Consider the following 16,123-nt stretch of genomic DNA (forward strand, 5'->3'; position numbering starts at 1 on the left):
TCCCACCCTCCCTGGGGTCGGAAGAGGCGGATCCACCAATTGCCATGGTGAAAAAAAGGGGGAGGAGCAATTTCACTCCCCCCCCCCCGTCGGAACCGGAAGTGACGCATATACGTCAGACGGGACGGCGCATAGGCCGCCAGCCGTTCTCATCAGAGGAGAGGGTAAATGCGCATGCGTCTGTCTCGAGAACGTGATCTCCTAACAGGGCTCGAGGGCGGCGGCGTGGCCGCGCGGGGCGAGCAACTGACGCCTACCACACTACTCCTCCCCCAGTCGTGCCGGAGCAGCCCGGACCAATCAGCTTGCTCGCAGGGGGTGGCGTGCGGAGAGGGACAGCGGCTGCCGAGTGGGTGTTATGGGCCAGCGGCCCACTCAGCACACAGGGCGGCCGTGCCTGGGGCCCCGCGAGCTCTGGCCCGGTTCGGGGCTGCCGCCCCCGCTGCCCAGGTAACACGTTGTGGGTGGCGCATGTGGCCCACAACGTGTAATCAGTTGAGAATCACTCCCTGGGCGGACCATGGCCCGGCCCCCGGGGGTTCTCGCCGCTAGCCCGCGGGCCGGAGCCAGCCTCTACCCCCGTCAGCGGGGAGCCCGACGCGCTAGGAGCTGCCCTGCTAAGGGAAACACTGGTTCTGGCCGTGGGCGCGCCTGTATCTGCTCCTGCGTCTGTGTGCAGCCGCACGCTGGTACTGCAAAGCGAGGGCACTGCACAGCACTGGGAAAGAGCCTCTGTGATGATAGGATGAGCTGGACCGGGCCAGTGGACAAGAGCCAAGCAATGATGCCAAGGGTTTTGCTGATGTAAATAAAAATTATAAATTAATGGAGATATCCTATCTCCTAGAGCTGGAAGGGACCTTGAAAGGTCATCGAGTCCAGCCCCCTGCCTTCACTAGCAGGACCAAGTACTGAATTTGCCCCAGATCCCTAAGTGGCCCCCTCAAGGATTGAACTCACACCCCTAGGTTTAGGGGGCTAATGCTCAAACCACTGAGCTATCCCTTCCCCGCAATTATTATTGTGTATCGGCCCCTATGCATGAAGCACAACTATGGCTAGGGCCCTACCAAATTCATGACTGTGAAAAATGTGTCACAGACCCTGAAATCTGGTCTCTTGGGTCCTTTTACCCTCTACTATACCAATTTCAAAGGGAAGGACATTTTCTCTCAAAATGGGGGTCCTGAGCCAACAGGGTCAGTTAAAAGCCAGGAAGCAAAGGGTATGAATAAATGGATAGTTTTCACAATGGCGCGAAGTAAATAGCTGTGTCCCCCACAGATCTGTACAGGACCTCTGCTGTTCAATATGTCCATAAATGATCTGGGGAAATGAGATAAACAATGAGGTGGCAAAATTTGCAGACAACTACAAAATTATTCAAGATAATTAAGTACAAAGAAGAGTGTGAAGAGTTGCCACGGGATCACACAAGACTGGGTGACAAAATGGGCTTGGGGGAAAAAGAGGGGCAGGACCATGGAGGGGTGGAGTCTTGGGGGACCTCCCACTTTTAGGAAGGATCCGTTGCCCCAGTGTAAAATTATGACATTGGAAAACATAATCCCAACTATACATAAAAATGGGTGGAGTCTAAATTAGCTGTTACCATTCAAAAAAAGAGATCTTGGAGTCATTGTGGTTAGTTCTCTGAAAACATTCGCTCAATGTGCAGCAGCAGTCAAAAAAAGCTAACATTGTTAGGAACCATTAGGAAAGGGAGAGATAACACAAAAAATAAAATGCCACTATATAAATCCATGATACAGCCACACGTTGAGTACTGCATGCAGTTTTGGTTGCCCCATCTCAAAAAGGATATATTAGAATTGGAAAAAGTACAGAGAAGGGCAACAAAAATGATTAGGGGTATGGAACAGCTTCCATATGAGGAGAGATTAAAAAGACTGGAATTTTTCAGCTTAGAAAAGAGAAGAGATATATTAAAGGTCTATAAAATGACTGGTGTGGATAAAGTGAATAAGGAAGTGTGATTTACCCCTTCCCATAACACAAGAACCAGGGATCACCTAATTAAATTAATAGGCAGCAGGTTTAAAACAAACAAAAGGAAGGACTACTTCACACAAACTGTTAAACTCATTGCCAGGGATGTTGTGAAGGCCAAAACTATAACTGGATTAAAAAAAATAATTAGATAAATTAATGGAGGGTAGGTTACCAATGGCTATCAGCCAGGATGGTCAGGGATGCAACCCCATGGTCTGGGTGTCCTAAGCCTCTAACTGCCAAAAGCTGGAATAATTGCCCTGTTCTGTTCATTCCTTCTGAAGCATCTGGCATTGGCCACTGTTGGAAGACAGGATACTAGGCTAGATGGACCATTGGTCTGACCCTGTGTGGCCATTCTTATGTTATCTCACACAGGTGATTTTAATGGAAAAAATATCTTTATTTTGTGCCAGACCCACATCCTTCTAGATCTTAAGTGTCTAATAATTAGATGGGCAGAGACATCATCACAGACATTTACTTAAGATCTAGGACAGTGGTTGTGATAAATGAGGGGGGGTAGCTCCCTTTTATGGACACCCAGCCACTCAGTAGCTATAGAATCCTCCTTAGCAGCTGTACCCTAATTGCCTGACCTGTAAAGAGTTAAGAGAAGCTTAACCTGAGTTGGCACCTGACCAGGGGAACCAATAGGGAGGCTGTACCCTTTCAAATTGGAAAAAAGGGCTGGGGGTGAGGGTTTTCTTTTCCCTCTCTCGAACTAGAGAGAGGGAAAGGCAGCAACAGGCTGTAAGCGCTGAGCCAGGTGTGGAAAATCAGCATCATACCTAGAAACTCCTCATTTGGAATCCTAGATATGTAAATAGCACAGGAAAAGTTAAGACGGATGCAATTAGTGAACTTTTTGGTTGTTTTGGTTTGTGGATTCCTCTGTGCTAATCCCAGGTGCTTTTGTTTTGCTTGTACCCTTTAAGCTGAACCCCAAGAAAGTTATTTTTGGTGTTTAATCCCCAAAGGCTGAGTTTTCTTTTTTAATAAAATGTACCCTTTTAAAAAAAAAAATCCTTTGATTCCAAAGTCCTTAGACAAGGGGTTGGTCTGTGCTCACATTGCTAAGGCAACTGGTTGATATTTTATTCTCAAGCCTCCCTAGGAAAGGGGGTGAAGAGGCTTGTGGGGATAGGGATTCCAAGTGACCCTTCCCTGAATATTTGTGAAAATCACTTGGTGGTGGCAGCAATATCTGTCCAAGGCAGACTGTGCCTTGGAAGAGTTTTAACCTAAGCTGGTAGAAGATAAGCTTAGGGAGTCTTTCATGTGGGTCCCCACCTCTGCACCTCAAAGTTCAGATTTGGGGGGGGTATACCCTGATAGTGGTTCAAACTTTTTTTCATGGACCACTTGAACATTGCTGAGGGTCTCAGCGGACCACGGAATGATATTTCCAAATGTTGTTTGTACCGTTAGCTAACTATTGTAAAGCACTTTGAATAAAGGCGCTATATTAAAAAACCTTAATAAACAACTTTTTTTTTTCTACAGATAAAAGCACACAACTCATATTTTAATATCAGTAGTCTTACCTTTCTAATGTGATGGATGTGCCCTCTCTCCCCCACCGAGGCAGCCCGAGCTGGGGCTGGGAAGGAGGAGGGGTGTCTCTCCCCCGCCACAGCAGTCCCCGAGCTGGGGCTGGGAAGGAGGGCCGTTTCACCCCGGCAGCCGCAGCCCTAGAGCTGGGAAAAGTCGCCTCTTTCTCTGGCTGCGGCAGCCCTGGACATCCCAAATTGCCCCCACCCCCTCTTCTCACCCACTGCCCATCTCCTATTTCCCCCATCTCATTGCCCCCTCCCACTTACCCCCTGTTCCCCCCAAGGCCACCACCTCACCTTATATGTGCTTCTTCTCCAGGGACCAGGCACCTAATTGTGGCTCCACTAATTAGGTGGGTGGCCCTTCATTCTCTTGTATGTGGCTGCCCAAGCACGCACTGTAGAGGGAACTATCTGCAGACCACCTGAATGGAGCTTGTAGACCATTGGTGGTCCGCGGACCACAGTTTGAGAACCTCTGATCTAGGAGATGGGTATAGCACACCATAGAGGTATTTTTTCCATTGAAATCTCCTTTATGGGTATCTAAACAGGACAAGAACTGTGCAGCATTTTAGGGAAGGCAGTTCAGCCGCTGGCTGTAGCTGCTATCTCCCTTCTCCAGTCAACAGTGCAAATCAGAAAGGAAGGAAGAAGAAAGGCTAAACAGCACAGATGACACTTATCCAAGTCTCTGCTCATCATTTAATTTATTCAGTTTTATTTCATATCCAGGGTATTAATCTCCTGCAAAACTCAGGCTGTTAATCTTGATGCTCCAGGTGGCATTTTAAGGATCTGCAGAAGGTAAGTATTGGCTTCCTTGTGTACAAGGATTAATTTCAGCTCACTGATGATTATTAACAAACTCCCAAGGACAAGCAAGACATTTGTGAAAACTTGATGCCTCATACAGATGGCCATGATGAGATCTGGAAATATAAACAAATATTGGTGGCAGAAGGAAGGTGTTGTAGCTAAGACACATAACTAGCAGAGACCAGGGGTGAGATTTTCAAAAGCATCTGCCATGTTTATTACAGAGGTGCCCAAGAATCAAACAAGAAGGGGGCCCTATTGTGCTAGGCACTGTACAGACACAGAGTAAATGGCCCCTGCCCTTGTGAGCTTACAATCTAAATAGATGTGTGAGGGAGAGGATTTGGAGCAACCAACCAATCAGGAAAGGGCTGAGGAAGCCCTATCAAAACTGTAGAAAATCCTTTCAGTGGCCAAAGGTCCCTTCTTTGGTTGTTTCTGCTCCCACCTGCCTGGCTCCTCGCTGCAGTTTTCCCCCCACGGCACATGGCCAGGGGAAGGGAGACAGCACCTGCGGGCTAGTGCCCCTAGACTGCAGGAGGAGGGGAAGATGAGGAAGGGAGGTTCCCCTGCACTATTCTTGAAAGAGTAATAGAATAGTTCATGAACACCACAAAGGCTGCAATATGTTCACAGGGAACATTTCTAGAATAAATTCTTTGGGGGCAGTGCCACTGCTAGGAGCACAAGCCCCATTGAAAATCAATAGAACTTGTGCTCATAAATCATTTGGAAACGTCTGAAAATCCCAGCCCTTGATTCTAGTCCTAGATCCACCACAGCATTTTATGACACATTGAACAACTCACTTCAGCTAAATTACAGCTCCTAGCCAGCCTAACTGAGCAGGAGCTGAGGGAAGGAATCTTTTCTGAGCCACAGATCAGCTTCAAAGCTATTTTTCACAACCTACTTCAGGCTAACAACTATGGGCCCTTCCTTCCACCCCCAAAAAGGGAAAGGAAGAAGAAAGGACATCTATGCACATGATCATTTGATCTGGACCTGAACAACCCCATCACATGCAAAATAGGGGCCTTTTGCATAACCAAATTCCATGTGTGTGCATGCACAAATTGCCACACGTAAACACCTTTTCTGCAGCAGAACTGCACTGATTCTGCTGCCAGCAGTCTCCACTCAGACTGGATTTTGGCCTTACTCATCAGTGAAACGGAGTTATTTGCCTCTCTACTAGAGGTGAAAATTGACAAGTTTTTAAAGCATGCAGAGATATGCATAAAGATATTAGTAAACATATAAAATGTCATGCCTGTGTTTTCTTGAGACCTTTCTCATACTTTTAACAATTTCTCCATAATGTGTCTATACCAGTCTCCATGTGCAGGGCACCTGCTGGCTCAGACCATCCTTGTAGGAGCAAGAAAAGATTCCTGTCTTAGTGAATACTTCAGCAATTTAAATAAATTACCATAAATTGCAAATGCCCAGGAACAGCACCGTGTAATTTCTAACAGTTGCCTCACTGGGGTCTGTGAAGACTAGAGCTCTATATAATATTATCTAATCACTCCCTCCTACCTCCCATAAGCCATGCCCTACCATCCCTGGCCTGGAAACATAGGAATTGATACCCCAAATCAGATCAATGGTCCACCTCATCCACTATTTTGTCTCCCACCATGGTCAGCTGCAAGTGTTTTAGAGGAAAGTATAAAGTCCCAATAATGGACAATTATGGAATAAAGCCAGCCAAAATGTCTTTCTAATCCAGGCTGTTGATTGACAAAGATTAATACTTCTTACCCTTCAATCCTCTTTAAAAGCATTTTGCTGCTGTTTTTAGATCACTGCCTTAGTTTGACTTATTTGTTCTTAATTTCGCCTATCAAACCACCAAATTGATACTGGGATAAGACAAGGGAGAAGATGGCCTGTGGTGATGCTCCTGTTGTTTCCTTCATGCTTGGCCACTGCTGCCAAGTCTTGGTGTTATTTTGAAGCTATTTCGATCCAATTATCTCATTGTCTCCTCTCTAGTTCAGAGCTGCAAGATTCCATGGCTGAGGTGTTAGCAGTCCAAGCACATGCTATAGGACACTTTACCAAGAAGTACCAATGGAAATGAGATTGAAAGGGGGGGGGGATTATTAACCCAGAGCACAATAGCAGGCTAACCTCACTCAAAAGTATATTCACCATTTTAAACAAGGGCAATTGGCCAAAATATTCCAGTTCCACACACTATGCTTTATTTTGGAGCATTACCATAAATTATCCTATCAAATGAACTAGATCTTGCTGCATCTACTGTGTCTTTAGGTGGGTTAACTGTACACACAATGTACACAACAGTTCAGGGCTCCCATGCTCTGCCAGTATATGGCTCAGATGAGAGTGTTATTACAGAGATGGTAGATGTTTAGCAGCAGTTTAGAAACAGCTGGTGGTGTTGGGTCCCTCCCCCACACCCCACCATTCCTTCTCCAAAAAGCAAAATCCATGCAAACTTGGTATTTGGCTCTTCAGCTACTACAAACCAGGCACTCTGCACCGAGTTCTCAGAACTGCTCATGGGAGAAGCAGCACAAACTAACCTGATTCCAAAAAAGAATCAAACCCACTTTTAAAATGATGTTCTGATGTAAACTATATCTGAGCCAAAGGCAGAAGGTCTAAGGACTTGTTTGGGAATGGTTTTGTATTAATTCAAAAATACATAGCTGATGCCTAACATACAACCCTCAGAGCCTGTCAGAGTTCCCTCCCCACTCTGAACTCTAGGGTACAGATGTGGGGACGCGCATGAAAGACCCCCTAAGCTTATTTCTAGCAGCTTAGGTTAAAAACTCCCCAAGGCACAAATTTCCCCTTGTACCTTGGATTAGGTAACACTGCCACAACCAAGCGATTAGACAAAACTCAGGGAAAAGACCACTTGGAGTTCCTACTTTCCCCTAATATTTCCCCAAGCCCTACACCCCCTTTCCTGGGGAGGCTTGAGAATAAACAAGATGAACACAAACCACTAAAAAAAAACCCCAATCAGATTTAAAAAAAACAACAAACCACAGAACTTTATTAGAAAGAAAAAAGTAAAAGGCAGCCCCTCTGTAAAATTAGAATGGAAGATAATCTCACAGGGCAGTCAGATTCAAAACACAGAGGATTTCCCTCTGGGCAAAACTTTAAAGTTACAAAAAGAAAACCAGGAATACACCTCCCTCTCAGCACAGAGAAAATCACAAGCCAAAATAAAAGTAAGCTAATGCATTCCCTTGCTAGTACTTACTAATCCTAATGGAGTTGGATTGCTTGCTTTCTTGATCTGTCTCCGGCAAGCACACAGAACAGACAAAGAAAAGACAAAACAAAGCCTTTCCCCCCTGCCCCACCCTGATTTGAAAGTATCTTGTCCCCTTATTGGTCCTTTTGGTCAGGTGCCAGCTAGGTTACCTACGCTTCTTAACCCTTTACAGTTAAAAGGATTTTGTGCCTCTGGCCAGGAGGGATTTTATAGTACTGTATACAGGAAGGTTGTTACCCTTCTCTTTATATTTATGACAGAGCCCATATTTATTTTAAAATATTTCCTTAATAGGTGATGCTCAACAGCTTAGGACCCCAATTAGTGGACCATTTGGAATAAAATTATCAGTGGCCAGAAAGGTGCTATTGTATCACTGTAAAAAAAAAAAAAAAAAAAAACCAACACCCAACTACACACACACACACAACCCTGGAGACCTTAAAGCCTAAACACACACTTGATGTAAGGAAGACCCAGCCTAAATACTGAGGGGGGGGGGGTGCAGGGAAAGACAGGGGATAACATAAGATTGTCTGCCAGTAGCTTTGAGTAATCAATTAGAGGTTATGATAAACATAAAAAAAAAAAGTGACATGGAGCTGTTGACCAGATTCCATAGATGAGGTGAGTTTAAAAAGCACTCTCTCTGTTACATATGGAGAAGACCTCCTGCCCCAAGATTATGTCGTCAGAATGACTTGCCCAAGATCAGACACCATGAAGTCACTGGAAGGAAGTGTCATGAATCTAAGTTCCCAGGCTTCTGCTCTAAGCCCTAGATCACACGTTCACCTAGCTTCCCAAAATAACCAATTTCCCCAACTTCCCTGCCAACTTTCACCATCTTCCCATTTTTGTAAGAGTCTGGTCACAAAAAAAATATGAAGAGAGAATCTTATCTAAGCAGGAGTCAGCTGAGCAGCTTGAGCTGCGCCGAGCCATGTTTTCCTTGCATTTTCAGAACGGTTGGCTCAGCCCACTGGGATTAAACAGTCACCCGAATCAGTTTCTCCATTTTATTTGTAATCAGCATGATTTTGAGGTAATCACACATTCAATTTCAGCACATTATTTAGGAAATAGCACTTATATTTAAAAATAAAATGTAAACCTTTTATAAAACGAGTCATGTCCCACAGAAACTAAATATATGAGGTATATACATATTCCCCCTCAGCTCCGCCCCACCCTGTGATCTGGTATTTAATACGCTTCTGATTTATCAAAGGCTTTTAGTTTTGGACATTTTATGTAACAAAACTGACAGACAGGGAAACAGTAAAAACAAGACAAATCGCAACATTTTATTGTAGGGCAACCAACACTGTGAAACTAAAGCAGTGTGAATGCTCACCATGCTTTTATACATACGTTTTTCCTTTATCAATAGGACATAGCTTAATACTCCATAGCAATGTTTATAACATTTCAGAAACCAAACATTCAAGAAAGGACACTCTTGAATAAGAGTCTCAGAGCAAAAATACAAAACCTCACTCCAGTTTGAGTCATCAGGTAAATTTGCTGCAATGATATTTTTTTGTCTGCACCTTTGGTTTTTGTAACTCTGGGTTGTGAAAAGTGGCCTCTTGACATGGCTCAACTTTTTACTCATGCGGAGGACCAAAATCCAAAACTCTCCACTGTATCTGAGGTCCTCTGTTAGGTGAAGGACTAGATTAAAAAAAAGGATTCCTCCCACTACTAATCAGAAAATGACTGGCTTTCTGTAGTATCTTGACCTTGAGTGACAGCAGCCAGTTTTTTAAACTCAAACTCTGTGCGCAGAACCTGGATGGAGCCACTGGGCAAGCAAGAAGGAATAGCTGACTTGAAGATAAGGCAGACCCATTCTCCTATTCAGGCCCATTCCCAGGACTCCAGTCTGATCACAAGGCATACCTGTAGTGAGAGAAGTCCACAATAATGTGCTACAGTACCGAGCTGCACTTTTGCCTGGTCTCTTCCAGTTCTGTGCTCTGAGAAAATGCAGTGCCTAATTGCTTGAGAAAAGGGTGTAAGAGGGGTCAGTGACCTGTACTGGCTGTACAGCAAAGATTAAGGAACTAATCCTCTTCCCCTCTGATGCATATGCATGTTTAAAGTTTCTCTATGACCCTAGCTAATAATGCTTCATCATCTAGGTGTTTTCCATTAACAGATGGGAATGATCCTTACATGTCAGGTGGAACATTACACTGCTAATGAGCACTTATTTACACTGGACACTACTAACAACATGAAGGAATGGACTAAAAGAAAAGTTTAGATTGGTTAGCAGAAAAAAGACTTACTATAACGATATGGCGCAATAATTACTACTTTAGGTAAATAGTTTTTATTTTAGATAAGGTGCTCGAGACAAGATTATACAGTTTCATGGAAAGAGAAATGAGGGGTCTTAAGGGGTCTGACTAGTTAATGAAGAGGTATTAACCAAGAAGTACTATCCAACCTTAGCGATGAAACCTATGACTGAATTACCCAGCAGTGCAAAACAGGTGCTTCATAATTCTAAGGCAGAAGAGAACCCAAAGTGGAATTATTAAAAAAGTCTCTTTAGAAAGCTGAGGCATTGAAATCCTATAATGCCACTGGCAGTGGCTACCTTTCCAAGCTGTCCTGAGAGGTGGATCAGGGGAACGGAACTCACATACCTTAATTATGTATGACACACATATTTGAGAAACTTTGCACTCTTGAAGTTTTCTAATCAAACTGGTTATACTCTTTAAAAGGCATTTCAGTGTAACAGTGCCTCTATTTCTTATCACCTCCTATTGCCTTAACTGATTTTTGTAATATTAAGCTATCTGCAGTTCTTCAGACATGAATAGAACAATCATGTTTACGTCTCTGAACAGCTGACAGAGCTTCTGCTGTTATATACTTCCTGATATTGTGCAATGGATAAAAAGAGGGCTCTGTTGTAGAATTGTAAGCACCCTAGGTCTACATCAGCTAGTTCTTTTTATAACTAAAACTATAAGATCAACTGTCCTCAGTGTTTTGACTTCTCCCTCTCTGAAGCAGTAAGAAAAGTATTTTCATGACAACCTTAATAGAAAACTCAGTTTCCAATTTCTGAAGAAAAACTACAAACAAGCTATATAAACAGATTTCTTAAACAATTACGGACGGTAAAAATCCATGCACTATTTTTGTAGTAAAATCTTCACAAGTGTGGGGAGGTTTTGTTTGTTTTTTTAATTACTGAAGAAAAATGTTTTTCAAAGCTGTTACAGGATGCCTTTCTACAAACATTTTCTCATGTTTTAATCATAGTTTAGCTCCACAGTAGAGTTTGTAAACAAAATGTTGACCATGAAGTTTGTAAACAAAATGTTGCCCATATGCAGTACAGGCCAAATATGCATTTCCCTTTATTACGGTATTTAAAGACCATGATTTAAGTGTTTCTGTTTACTACAGTATGTCATTTATTTAATAAAAATTCAGTTTTTTTTTTAAAGAATGTAGTTATTTTACTTTTTAAAAAAGCAGATCAGCGGAATTTATTTTAGATCTTAGTATACAAACCAAAGCACATTAAAGGTATAAAAATGTTAGTGTGTGCTATGTATTAAATATCTAGCCACTTATTTTAATGCTCTCCTCTGTAAATTAAAAAAAGCAAGGACCAGAATGGAAACAAACTTAGTTATTGTACACAGACAAACTAATACAGAGTAGAAACACTAGTTCTAAAACTTCACAATTTGACAGCATCATTTATTCTCTCCAAAATCAGTTGGGCTTCAAGTAGAAGTTAACACACCATAAGAATAAACCAACATTCTACAGTGGAAGCTTTACAAATGAATTAAAGAAAAATACCACTGGCAAAAATGGCTTAGTATAGCAATTTTATAATGTAATAATTTTTTATTAATTTCAACTGGTTCGATAGGATTTTTGCTGTTCTGCTACCAAAGGTCTTTTTTTTTTTTTTTTTTTAAACTGTTCTGTGAACTGTATGGCCACACTATAACCAGACAAAAGACAAGGTAGTAGCAGACCAGCTGCTTTCTATTTGGATACTTTTTTTTTAAATAATGCTAATTCCCAGTGCTGTTCTTCCTGTTGCAGAGGGAAATGGCTTATTTGGCACAGTATGGATAAAAATATTAAAAATGGAAACAAAAATTTACAAAGTTCCAGTTATAAGTTAGTAGTTACCAGGTAGAGAGCAGGAAAAGTAAATGTCATGAGAAAAATTAAAAAAAAACTAAGAGTATAAATCTTTCAACAGTCAATACAATTGGACCTTATATCGCCAACAAAATACACAAATTAATGATTAGATTGCTAGAAGTCTTACCCCAGGTCTTATTGTGCTTTAACTTACATGCCCTGTGAGTAAATCCTGACTAAAAAGGCACGGAGGCCTTAATCAACACTTTTCACATTGTATAATTTTTCTTTTTCAAATCAATCAAATCTCAAGTTGCCAGTGCAGATATTTAAAGATCTGTGAAGTCCTGTAAACTCTGGCTGCATTCCCACAGTCTGTATCAATTGCTCATTGCAGACAGCACTTTCTCCTCACTTTTATACAGCAGTTCTTCAAACTGTAGTATCACCAAAGTCCTTGTTCCAGCGAATATATGCATCCAGGGTTTGAGGGCTCAAACTGCGCTTTATCTTCTTCAAAGATTCGGTGAAATCGGACAATCTGATATTCCTCATCTAGACAAAAAAAGACATGTTAAGATGACGAATGTCTTTGTCATGTGCTTACTCAATAAATGAAGACTTCGGGCTTGAATTTCAGAGCAGTACAATATAAATGGTGCTAACATTTGGGTTTGTGTAGCCAAGAGTGTTAGATTACAATGAGAAACACAGGTAATATACTATACAAAAATCTGACAATTCTAGATCACAAGAGACTTAAAATAAAGTGAAATGTTATTACTTTCTATTCCACTAGGTGGTGCTAGCCAATGCATGTGAGGGGCCTGCGTCCAATCAGACTAGTATGACCTTGTTTATGGTGTTGTCTTTTCACAGGTAACAGGATTAAAATGTCATATCATTCAGTGGGGTTTTGTGGTGTAATGCCCCCAGTCCACAAATGACATCCCCTTACTCTCCAAAATTATATTAGGACGTAACTTCAGAACATTGCTGTAAGGCAGAGGTGGGCAAACTATGGCCCGCGGGCCACATCCAGCCCGCGGGACTGTCCTGTCCGGCCCCCGAGCTCCTGGCCTAGGAGGCTAGCCCCCGGCCCCTCCCCTGCTGTCCTCCCTCCCCCACAGCCTCAACTCACTCACACTGCTGCCAGCGCAATACTCTTAGCAGCGGGGCAGTGAGCTCCTGGGGCAGCGCAGCTGCAGAGTCCGGCCTGACCCGGTGCTCTGTGCTGCGTGGTGGCGGTGGCGTGGCCCGGCTCCAGCCAGGTGGCACGGCTGTAGTGTCGCCAACCACCGGTGCTCCAGGCAGCGTGGTAAGGGGGCAGGGAGCAGGGGGGTTGGATAGAGGGCAGGGGAATTCAGGGTGGTGGTCAGGGGGTGGGGGCAGTCAGGAAGGAGGGGGGTTGGATGGGGCAGCCAGGGCACATCAGGAATGAGAGGAGGGATTGGATGGGGCAGAGGTCCCAGAGGGGCCGTCAGGGAACAGGGGGGTTGGATGGGGCAGGAGTCCCAGGGGGGTAGGGTGGAGGGGGAGGCAGATAGGAGGTGGGGGCCACAACCCCCTCCATACAATTTACGAAACCCGATGTGGCCCTCAGGCCAAAAAGTTTGCCCGCCCCTGCTCTAAGGAATCAAAAGAACAGTCAGGCTATACAAAAATTATGTGCTAAGAAGTGGGAGGCAGAGGTTTATTAAAGGAAGGGTAAAATAATGAAGGCAAATTTCCAGATTGCCAAGCAAACAAAACAGTTTCTACATCTTTCACAGCTTGGGAGACTGAGAAAGCTGTCCAAGTCTGTGAGACTAGTGACTAAGTCTTTGTTCTAAACAGCCCTGCAGTTTGGATTACACAAACTAAAAGGCTCCTAGTTAGCATTAGCATACTCCTCTTCAAAAAGAACTATGTTAAGGAGAGCTAGGAGTTTAGTTCACATCTGCAGCACCCACCCGGGGAAGTTACACCGCAACATTTTGGTCATACCACTATTCACACCCACAGTAGGCCTTCGGGTCAGCACAGACAAACCCTACATGAATGCACACATTACAATCTCAAAAGTGCCACATTTCTTTGGGCCTAGTGTTTGCTAGTGCAGCCAGATGTATCACAGTGACAACAAAGAGAAATACCATGGGGCATAGGCACCAACTTTCTCCGGCGCCGGTGTGTGTCCGCCCCTGGCCCCGCCCCGACTCCACCCCATCCCCAAAGTCCCCACCCTAACTCCACCCCCTCCCTACTCCTATTGGATCCCTTCCCCAAATCCCTGGCCCCGCCTCTTCCCCCAGCACACCACATTCCCCCTCCTCCCCCCTCCCTCCCTGCCCCGCGAATCAGCTCGCGGAGGAGGTGGAGGCGAGCTGGAGCAGGGGGGCGGGGCAGGGAGCTGCCAGTGGGTGCGGAGGACCCACCAATTTTTTTCCGTGGGTACTCCAGCCCCGGAGCACCCACGCAGTCAGCACCTATGCCATTTTTATGTACAGTCAAATCCTAGGACAACAAGGCATTCAGCTACGTGTAAAACAAATCCACAATCCAAGAATGGCTGGCTGAATACTATTAATAGGTCGAGTACATACAAATGTATCACATATACATGGGCCCCCTATGACTGCTTCTTCTGCTTACCCTGTCAGAAGTAAGTCTTTAGAGACAGGGACAGAGATCAGCTTACAAATACGGCACGATTGTGGGAGTCCTCTATCTCTCAGGGTGACCCACGTCTCTTACATGGGCTTCATCTCTTTGCAAAAGCTTGGACAACAAGGCTGTGTGACATTGCACTCCATACGTTTTATGGAAATATGCTTCTGAGTGTGAATATGATGTAACTGGAATATGCTTTATGCAAAAGGTCTCGTGTAAGGTATCATAACAAAGGTTATAACCCACTGAATATATTCCTCCTATTTGTATGCATGTATCATTCTTGTATCTGAAGCTAGAAATATGAAGTATAACTCTGAGGCCCTATTGTAATTATGCAAATTGTGGGCCATTAATGGTGGTTTAGAATCTTGATGGCTCCCATTGACTAGGACAATTGGTTGTAAATGGTTTATTTACCTGCAAGCCTTCCTGTGTATGTGTGGGCCAACCCAGGAAGAATGGAGATTAGGGATCTTACAGTGACATGTGACCATATCACATGATACTGGAATCCATCTTAATCCTTGTACTTTTCCATTGATGAGGCAGGGGAGGGGAAGAGTACAGACACGAGATTCCCACCTTGTGACAAAGCTATAAAAGGGGGTGGAGCAGGACAAAAAGGGGCTGCCAATCGTGAGAAAACCCGGGCTTACCACCCGAGATGTCTGCCAGAACTAACGAGGACTGTACCAGGGAAAGGATTGGGCTCAGACTAGGAAGGCGTCTAGTCTGTGAAAGAAGTTTAGACTTGTGTGCTTGTTTTATTTTGCTTGGTGACTTACTTTGTTCTGTCTGTTATTACTTGAAACCACTGAAATCCTACTTTTTATACCTAATAAAATCACTTTTGTTTATTAATAAACCCAGAGTAAGTGATTAATACCTGGGGGAGCAGACAGTTGTGCATCTCTCTATCAGTGTTATAGAGGGTGGACAATTTATGAATGTATCCTGCATAAGCTTTATGCAGCGTAAAATGGATTTATTTGGAGTTCAGGCTCCCAGAAATGCTGAACACTGGAGTCTGGGAAAGTCCCTGTTAACTGAGAATCCCTTGGCTGAGCGAATCTCAGTTTCAGTGAACTGCAGAGACGCATGGCCCAACCTCCGGGACTGTGCTGGAGCTGACTGGAGTGTCTAAGTCAGCAAGACAAGAGTGGAGGGTTGTTCTCAGTGGTATCCCAGCTCATTGAGTGACAGTCTCAAGGGGAGTCTCTGTGACTTGTCACAGGCTGCACCTCTGAAGAAATAAGCAGCCAGGAAATGAAGCTTCTCCCTGCTCCTCTCCTGCAATACGTATGGGGCATGCACATACTGGGGCAGAAAGGCTGAGGAATATGCAAGCTCATCTAATCCCTCTGCCACTTGGGGGTTTGTGTTCAAAGTCGTCCCCTTTGTCACTCTGCCTTTACTCCACTTTTTCAGGATGAAGTTGTAGACTGTGGGCTTTGATTTGTTCAGCTTTTTTTGCATGCACTTTTTGAGATTCAGTATGAATGTTTTTCTAAACAGCAACATAGTTACTAGGCTATGACATATCACTTAAGCTGCTGGTTTGGTAGTACCTCCCTGTGATGGGCATGGAAATGCTATGTAACTTAAGAATACTGAGATGCACTAATTTTGTGAATATCATATCAAATGGTCCATATATGCACACTTACTCATGTTA

General features: G+C 43.9%; 1 protein-coding gene across 4 annotated transcripts in view; it reads right to left on the reverse strand.

Moving 5' to 3' along the window:
• Positions 1-8,942: 8,942 nt before the first annotated feature.
• SPAST (spastin) overlaps positions 8,943-16,123 on the reverse strand; it is a 66,367-nt gene continuing 59,186 nt past the window's right edge. For all 4 annotated transcript variants that reach the window (XM_024212099.3, XM_024212097.3, XM_024212098.2 and 1 more), the window contains one exon: positions 8,943-12,348. In XM_024212099.3, the coding sequence (XP_024067867.2) occupies positions 12,226-12,348 (123 nt within the window). In that variant the 3' untranslated portion in view covers positions 8,943-12,225. The remainder of the gene's footprint in view (positions 12,349-16,123) is intronic.

This window comes from Terrapene carolina, unplaced genomic scaffold, assembly GCF_002925995.2.
Source record: "Terrapene carolina triunguis isolate 2854851 unplaced genomic scaffold, T_m_triunguis-2.0 Scaffold85, whole genome shotgun sequence".
Lineage (NCBI taxonomy): Eukaryota > Metazoa > Chordata > Testudines > Emydidae > Terrapene > Terrapene triunguis.